This window comes from Etheostoma spectabile, chromosome 3 (assembly GCF_008692095.1).
Source record: "Etheostoma spectabile isolate EspeVRDwgs_2016 chromosome 3, UIUC_Espe_1.0, whole genome shotgun sequence".
NCBI lineage: Eukaryota > Metazoa > Chordata > Actinopteri > Perciformes > Percidae > Etheostoma > Etheostoma spectabile.
In genome coordinates this window covers 29,110,101-29,119,212 of record NC_045735.1, presented here as the reverse complement: position 1 = coordinate 29,119,212, position 9,112 = coordinate 29,110,101, and the positions used below count along the sequence as shown (strand labels likewise).

General features: G+C 40.6%; 1 protein-coding gene and 1 long non-coding RNA gene across 2 annotated transcripts in view; one reads left to right on the top strand and one right to left on the bottom strand.

Annotated features, from left to right (window-relative positions):
* Positions 1 to 2,065, bottom strand: part of LOC116679519 (ras-related protein Rap-2b) — a 2,684-nt gene extending 619 nt beyond the window's left edge. Inside the window, exons 1-2 of the mRNA XM_032509183.1 lie at positions 1,121 to 2,065; positions 1 to 497 (exon numbers count right to left, since the gene is read on the bottom strand). The exon at positions 1 to 497 is cut by the window's left edge and continues 619 nt beyond it. Of these exons, the coding sequence (XP_032365074.1) occupies positions 1,176 to 1,727 (552 nt within the window). The 5' untranslated portion in view covers positions 1,728 to 2,065 and the 3' untranslated portion in view covers positions 1 to 497; positions 1,121 to 1,175. The remainder of the gene's footprint in view (positions 498 to 1,120) is intronic.
* LOC116679530 (uncharacterized) overlaps positions 1 to 8,585 on the top strand; it is a 15,728-nt gene extending 7,143 nt beyond the window's left edge. Inside the window, exon 3 of the long non-coding RNA XR_004329510.1 lies at positions 8,576 to 8,585. This is a non-coding gene — a long non-coding RNA (uncharacterized LOC116679530). The remainder of the gene's footprint in view (positions 1 to 8,575) is intronic.
* The last annotated feature ends 527 nt before the right edge of the window (positions 8,586 to 9,112 follow it).

Genomic DNA, 9,112 nt, shown 5'->3' with positions numbered 1-9,112 from the left:
TTTCTTTTTGACTTTGGGGGAAAAATATATAGGATTTGGAGTGTTGTGGAGCAATGCTCCAAAATGGGTTAGGCAGAGATATCGCCCAGATCTATACCCGGCCCAGACTGTGCAGTTTATTTAACAAAATATACTCTTATCTCTCGGTCTTCTTATACAGAAATATCCATTTATGACTGTCTCTAAGTGTTGCCCTCCATAGCTTTTCCATTTGGGGTTTAGTTCCAGCTGGGAGTACAGTTGGAGCTGGTGAGGGGGACGTTGCTGAAACTCTGGATCTGAGACTATGTTGACATCAATGGTGGACACTGATCATGCAGCAAAGATACTCCAACCCAGCAGAATTCCTGAAGAGTGGACCCCTCCCTCTGAGTCGCAGTTGCTCCCCTCCTCCTCTTCCTCTTCTCGTCCCCCTGCAGCATTCCTCCCTGTATTTTCCTCCAAGGCCAGGGTGAGACACGAAGGAGAGCTCAACAGTACACACTTGCTGCAACACACTGCCACACAAAAGAGATAAGAAGAGTCATGAATGGACTACAACAACCTCTGACAAAAGATGAAGAAAGTAAAAAAAAAAAAAAAAAAGTCTGTTTTTGAGTTTAATTCTGGGATGGGCTGTTAAAAACAAAAACTTGCTGAGCCCTGACAGAGACCATGCAAGAACATTGGAATCTCCCGACTCTTATTAACCTCATTCTGGGAAAAAAAATACCATTTCAGCAGTTGTTTAATGACAACAGACTAACGTTAGGTGGACGGATTTATCCACCAACTTTGTAAATCTAATTAAGTCAGCTCTAGCTGGCCCCTCCACTTCTGTAAATGAGTTAGACACTTCCTCATTGCGTTTAGTAATTGTCCTACTGTAAACTGTGAAAACTAACACTGGGCTTTTATGGATGAGAACTGACAACAAACTAAATACACTTAAAATGCTCAAAGCGAAGCCCCGTGGAGAATACATCCGGTGTATTGCTGTTCACTTCTCCCTTAATAAGGACATGTGCTCAGAAAGGATTTCAATAACATGATTATAATAAGTACTGGTTATATAGTGCCACTTAATAATAACTGTTACTATGTCAGCGTTACATGTGCAGTGTATGGTGTCTCAACTTACCATTGCAAACTTAAAACCGAACAGAGAATACAACTTTATGGTTGTCCTTTTTTTCTTAAAGAATGACACAAGACGAACAGCACTGGTCGTCGCCGTTAGGCGTTGAGGCATAGTTCATCTGTCGAACAATCTCTGCGAACAGTTCGTCCACCGAGGTTTTATTTTTGGCTGAAGTTTCCATGAACGGGCAGTTCCATTCGTCCGCCAGTGCCTTCCCCTCGCCGGACGACACCTCCCTTTCCCCCTCCAGGTCCACTTTATTTCCGACCAGAATCATCGGTACTCTCTCGTACCGTTTCACCCGAATTATCTGGTCCCTCATCGGTTTGATGTCCTGGAAGCTCTGCTGGTTCACCAGACTGTAGACCAGGATGAAACCCTGCCCGTTTTTGATGTACAGGTCTCGCATGGAGGCGAACTGCTCGGTCCCCGCCGTGTCCAGGATCTCCAGGACGGACGGAGAGGAGTCCACCTCTATCTCCTTCCTGTAGAAATCCTCTATCGTGGGGTCATACTTCTCTATGAATGACCCCGTCACGAACTGGACGGTTAATGCGGATTTGCCGACCCCTCCGGACCCGAGAACCACGACTTTATACTCTCTCATGTCTGTTTATACTCTCTCAAGCAGCCGACGCTGAAGCTTCCTCTCCGCTGTGAGCCCGCTAGCCGCCCTGCTGGGTTTCAAACCGTTCACCGTTGCGCCTCCGCCAGCAGTTTTGTACGGTCTCTGGTCGACGGATACGGGGCGTGGCCGTCAACTATCGCCGTTCAGGGGGGAAATGCGGTTGTTTCGGACCCACGCTCAGCATTTGTATTGTGGCATGTTGAGTTCCTGACGACAGCCCAGCCGGTTCTTCTGCAAGCATCCCCCGTTTTCGTTCAAGTAGCCACCGTGCGCCCGTTGCTCTCTTTGGTGGCGTCAAGTCAACGCAACTAAAACCTTCTACTTCCTGTGTGACATGTCAAAATAAAAGTGTCATTGCTTAATGCGCCTTGCAACGTCCATTCAGTTACGGTTTCACTACTTGTTGAATAAGATAGTTAACTAACTATTTTGGTAAAATTGGTGTTTATTTGCGTATTTCTGTCACTTGTTGTTAAAATAATGTAATAATTACACCAACTTGAAGGCGAGCTGTTTATATTTCCCGTATAGTTTTTGCTAAGTCTAGCTAGCTTGACGCCGTGAGCTTTCTGCACTTCCTGCCCACAATCAGCACGCAGTCTGCGTCCCACGTCACCTCGCCAGTGTTTAGTTAAAGGTGCAGTGCGGCTGTTATCGCAGAGTCAGCGCGGCTGCTAAACTCGGTACACACGCTGACACACCTTGGTTTCGACATCACTGATCTTTGGGCTTCCCACTGCTTGACTCATTCTCACACAACTTACTGGAAAGGTCTATCTATTGCAGTTTGTGGATTCAGCTCTTTGCTTAACCCCCAAATGCAATGTCCTCTGAAGACTCTGGGTCCATCTAATGAGTTTCATTATTTCCAAAGTTATGATAATTTCCCAAAAAAACATCTAGAATATTTCAAACTTTAAAGGGAAAACCCAAGAGTTAAAATGTGGAAATAGGTGAGCAAACCTGAATGGCAAGTAGGTATTCATTGAAGAGGAAGTGACTCACATTGTCAATCATGTGAAGCATGACACATTATAGGGCATTTTTCTGGCATGTCCAAACACTCCTGTGCTTTTTTTGTTTTCTTGATCTAACCCAGTACCTAATTCATCTCCATTTCCTTGTTCAGGCTTGTACCATTAAGCCTCTTTTCTGTAGTCAATCAGATCAACATCTGAACCAAACTTAGATCTGTACCAGGAAGAAAAGTTGTTTGTTCTCTTGGTTGTCTCTTGACCTATACTGAATATGAAAGTGCCTAAATATTAATGACTCATGCATTGTGGTGTAATTTTTAATCCAAGTGGAAACCATGTGGTATTCAAATTAATCATTTAAGTCATCACATATAGGCTATCTCTGTTTGTGTGGGCATGCGGGTGTGTATACGCTCATCCTTACTCTTGTAAATTGCAAAATAACAACTGTTTCCAATCAATGCCCATCAGCGCAGATGATTAAACCACACTCGTGACCTCATCACCTCGAGGGATGGCTGGGAAAACTCTGCTGGATCAATCCAATTTTAATTCATCCGCAAATCACTAACAGCGATACAACACACAGTCATGCAGTGCGGTTAGACCCATGAATAGAGAAGTCAATCTATGATGCGATTGTGATTGTTGAAGCTCAAATGATGTCACAGGATTTTCCTATACCTACACACAGATGGACGCAGATTCAGAACAGCTGTAGGCATTCAGAGGATTTTGCCACAGTTTTGGATGACAGTAGGTAAAACAAGTGGATTAGCCATGTGTGCTATTTGAGTGCACTGCACACAGCCCTTCCCAAAACTCTAAGTCTAAGTCAAAGCCTATATGAAGACAATCAGCACTCTGCCCCATGGGGAGTGAGGGTAATGTGACCTAGAGCATTGTGATGTGGATTGTCACATCTGTGAGAGTGATCACCCTGAATGTAAAACCAGGTCATCCTGCCAGAGTTTATTTTCACACACCACTGATAATTAGATAGACATGGTCACTTTATCAATGAATGGTATGCCGTCCCCCAGGTGAATTCCCCACAACAAACTAACAAAGAGCTAGATGCAGGTAATGTGGGGCCTTTCACAGGTTTAGTGAGTTTATGTGGTAATGAAGTTAACCACATTGGAATATTCCCAACAGAACACCCAACAGAAATAGCAGAGGCCTTCAATCACTACTTTGTTGACTCTGTAGCTGAAATCCTTGGAAAAACTTTCCTAGTAGATCAGGACAAGACAGAGTGTATCCAGCAGCCACAGTAGAACCTGCCTTTACTGAGTCAGGAATCAAGAAAACCATTAGGTAAACTCAACACATGTACGTCTTTTACTAAGCAACTGGATGGTCAATACATACACATGTCAGCACTACAATTACTTATAATGCATGCATTCTGTTAGTTTTGCAAAGCCAACATATATGAATTTTACTAATTGTTTCCTCCTAGTTTACTTCTGCTTGTATTGTTCTTATCAGTTGTGTCTGTTCTAATCTTTTTACCACTCTGTTGCTTTACTTCGTTGTGTATATTCCTACTTCTGTGTTGTGTATTGTCTTGTGCTAAGTTCTGCCATGTGCTTTGTTTGGTTGTTTTCTGCTTCTGCAATGTTTTGTGCTAAGTTTGGTTTTGCTTGTGTTGTATTCCTTTTTGTTTCTTTGAATTTTAAAAAAGCCTCTTTGTTTAACAGCGAGGGGAAGGGACTACAGATGAAAAATAGCCTTTTGGCGAATTCTGGCTTTTTTTTAACCCATGTGAAATCATGTGTTGTATTAATTTGTACTGTCCACTTTCATAAATAAACTGAACAAAATAAAAAAAAATTAAATTGAGGGGTCTGGCTTGACTGTAATTTTCCTGCCTGTGTGCACCAATGTACCTCCCTCTCATACACACACTAGTCACATGACCAAAGCGACATCATTCGCTTGGAGATATTTAAAAGATCCCTTTATGTTAGTAAAAACAAGTCCAAAGTTCCAAGTTTTATTTATATTTTCTTATAACATGGATAGGTGTTAGAGAGATTCAGTCTACTGTCTCTTTGAATAATACTCATATGCACATTTACAAATTTATTAGGCCATGCAGCTCAGCAAGGTGTCAAGTGAGACACAAACATGAACATTCAGGATGTAAAAGTAACTTTTACACTGTAACTTTGATATACACTTCAACAGGCTAACTCAGGATGGTAATGCCTCATATCAGCTTGAGCTGAACTTTGTATTTTTGCATGGAAGAGACTTTGACCCCCCCCATTTCCTGCACTTTATGACTAATGTGGAGAGGAGGAATGATTACAGCAACGTCAAAAGAGTTTGGAATCTTTCACTTTAGATATGATCATGTAAATAATGTATTAAAATCTTAATCTGTACTACATTTAGTTATCTTTTGGTTGATTCAGGGCAGTGGAAACAAGCTGAAAACACAACATTGACTAATAGTTCCCCCACACCACACCATACAACCCAGATAGGGAGCAACATTATCTTGATGCATTGCTGGCTACCTGGCGGATATAAGTTAGTCCAATATTCATTCTCTTTTTAATTCTGTTATCTCCTCTTACTCCTGAGGGAAATATTTGGCTTTTTACCTGCTAAATGCTCCATCATGTTCTCTAGACAGTCACTTACTTTGTCTGCCTGGCATTTGCTGCTGAGCAAGTATTGTACAGTGAGTTTTTTGATGAAAACAGCCTGCTGCATCTAAAAGTGACGCAAATTAGACCAGTAAGAAAAGCAAAAAAATGACTTAAAAACACTTCATAGAGTTGATGGGAATGGCAGCGCTGGCATCTAATAGTAATTGGAAAATCTTGATTATTGCAACTTAAAGGTATTCTACTTTGTACAAGTAAACGTTTCTTAATCCACATCTTTTAGATTTCCTTGTTACAGCTCCTTATAACCCTCTACCAAGGGGCCTGGGCTCCTTGCCCCTGACCTAATACCACTTTCATCTCATATCATCTCCAGCATGCTCTAATTGAAATAGCCTGAAATAGCCCGAGGACTGCCCCCCTGCGTGATCTATTCAGGAAGAGGTGAACGTCTACAACAACACAATAAGATGTACAGTGACAGGTCTTTAATCCTCACTCCTTGTCCTGTGAGAGTGACAGAAGACTAATTAAAATGTCTGAGACCACTGAGCTAATTAATGACAGAGATAAGGCCCCTCCAATGTTTTCATCCTGCAGGGACTCAGAGGCCTTTCAAACCAGTTTCAAGCTGTTATTTCAAATGGAAAAGACTTCTGGCAACATTTTTTTTTTACATTTTGGTTTGGATACGCTGTTTATAGCCCCCTGACCGGATCAAAATGTGTATTGTTTTTGTTTATTTTTATATTTATTATTTTCATGCTCTCCATGTGTTTTATTTTATCACTTACTTTTCTTTTCTTTTTTTTTACCATGTAGCACTTTGAGATTTTTGCAAATATAAAGTGCATTATAAATTAAATTTATTATTATTTATTATTATTATTATTTCCATTCATTCTCTATTGCACTGTGTGTTTTGATTCATTAATTATTCAGATAGTGGGAGATGCCCTTTCATCATTTCAGTTGCATCAGAGCGCCCTGTAAATACAATGCTTTCTGAAGCTATCCTGTGATCGTAGTTCCCAGCTATAAAGCCACAATTATGGCCAGAAAGTGACAGCAATCAAACATTAGGGTTACAAAGTGTTACACGTCACACATAGGCTACTAACTAAAGCAAAGGCTATGAAGCCTCGGGATCAGGACCTCCTGAATAGGTGTTGGATCTGAAGGGTCATAAGATGATTACCAAGATGGGAAGTTAGAAAACTGATGCATACATTTAGTTTACTGTTTCTGACTTTGTCTAGCATTACACGTTGGGAACAGTGAACTGGAGGAGTTCTGCTTTCTGCAGTGAGGTGCTCGGTCCAGTGGAGGGCAGCAGTCTTACATCCAACCTTGTGAGTGCGCTGACGTTTCCAGCACGAGTTCAGTTGTTCATGGCTCAGGTGAGCACGAGACTCCACACTGTGAGTGTGCTGTGAAATGTGCAGCGAATGTGCCATTTATTTTACATTGAAAACTGGAATTACCCATGGAAAATCTTTATGATGTCACATAAGGAATAAACACAAATATGTGACTGTATTTGGATGTGTGTCACTGCATGGTTTATGGCATAAATATGTAACACAAAGCTTTACAATTCTGAAAGATACATGAATAGAACACACAAACACAGCAATGTGAGGATTTCCGGTTGACATTTTGCTGGATGAAAATTCAGTTTTGTTTAAACTGCAGAAATAATGAAGACAAAAGGCTGTTGTCTTGTGCCATTATATTCACCAACAAAGCCTGGAGAGACCAGTCTGGAGAGAAACTGATAGACATTGTGGCAAACACCTTTTTAACCAAAAAGTGTTGAAATGATTAAAAATTAATTAAAAAAACAGAGAGGAATGCATAATGTTAGACAAGAGAGAGAGAGAGAGAGAGAGAGAGAGCAGAAAACAGAAAGATAAAGTAGTAAATACAACGAAACTGGGTGCAGAGATACTGTAGAGAATAGACACAGGGTCTTTCATCCAGCCCACAATGCCAGCCTTTCATGTGTGGAATTTGGCCATCATCAATAATACATACAGTTCAGTACAGTTGACTGCTGGGGGTTAAAGTTCAGGGCTGAGAGTCACAGTAACTACCACCATCACGGAGAAGAGCCTGACGTTCTCACTTCCTCACTAACAGCTGATTGGGGTACAGACAATAATGAGAAATGCTGTAAACGAGTGTGAGTCTTTGAAGGTTGCCTCGGGAGGTTGCGGTAGTTTTTGTACAGTCCTCAGACAGATGTGAATGTTGTTGTCAGTCCCAGAGGACATTCTGGGGAGTGTGATGTCCATGGGTCAGTGTTGTGGCCAAAGAAAAAACAGCAGAATCCCAGCAGCTATATGTCATTACTGCTGCTGCTAACACAATGGGAACAATTCATCCATTCAAATTGTCTATCTGTCCGTCTGTCTGTCCGTCCGTCTGTCTGTCTGTACATGCACTCTCACACAAGCTGGGCTAAATAGGAAATGAAATTAGAAAGACAGGTCTGTTGGAGTTTTTCACGGGAGACCTTAAGGCATACAAACAGCTCCTTCTTAACAGTTACACTTGCACGCATTCATTAATTTGTTTGTGTATTATCCAAGCCTAGTTTGCACTGTCCGTATTTATCTAGCCCAGCTGATGTCTTGTATAAATGTCTTTGTCCTTATGTAACTGTATTGTTTTCAGTAGTCGAAATTTATTTTTCTACATCGATGTCTTATATTAATGTCTGTCTTGACGTGCTGTACCCATGTTTTATGTTTCTGCAGAACAGGAACCCGCTGAAAACCAGTTTTTAAACTGAGTCAGGCCCGTTTTTACATTGTAATGTAATGTTACTTTTTCTAACTTTCCTGTATAATAAATACATGAAATGAAATATGGGAAATAAATAGACACAAATAAAATGACTGACTTCTCACCTTATCTAGGGCTGCCTGCTGCTACTGCAGGAAGTACTTAGATGATATTTTGGACCTCATCATAGTCACACCAATAAGAAACCATTTGTGAACACTCTCACTCTTTGATTTTTGACATTTTGTTTGCTGTTCAATCTATAATGGCAAAACACCATTGGATTATGTACATATTATGTTATTATTATTTACTTGTTTCTTGCACTTTAGCTATTTTACTTTATACAGTTATTGTCTACATTTTTCTATCTCTTTTATGCCTTAAATTTAACTGTGAGCAACTGCAACTTAATTTCCCTGACGGGATCAATAAGCATTCTAATTGAAACTGATTGTTTATTTGTTTAAAACTCTGAAATCTCTTGTCTCATCTCTTGTATGGCTAAAGGAATAATTCAACATTGTTGGCAATAAGCTTTTATTAAAATAAAGATGAAATGGCCTACTACTTATGGCATGTCTGTGAACTAAAAATGAAGCTACAGGCAGAAACAACTCAATTAGCTTAGCACAGAGACTGCAGGCACTGGGAAACAGCTGGCCTTTGTTTAGAGTTCACTGAAATTGTATTCATTTCCCAGGATAAATAAATAACACGAGTTAAAGTAAAGCACAGCTAATTTGTTTTTAATCTGCACAAAAGTGTAAAATGACGGTGTGGTGTGAATATTTATTAGCTGGGCGCAGTGAACTCTTGAGCTCCAGCTTCATACCGTGTGGACATCACAACATGAACACTGCATCAATCTTCTAATGTTTAGCAAGAAAGCTCACGTGTTTATCCCGAATGGTTTCCTGTAGTGGCTATGACTAAGCCTCAAAATATTTAGTTAAACGTATTATATCTCAAG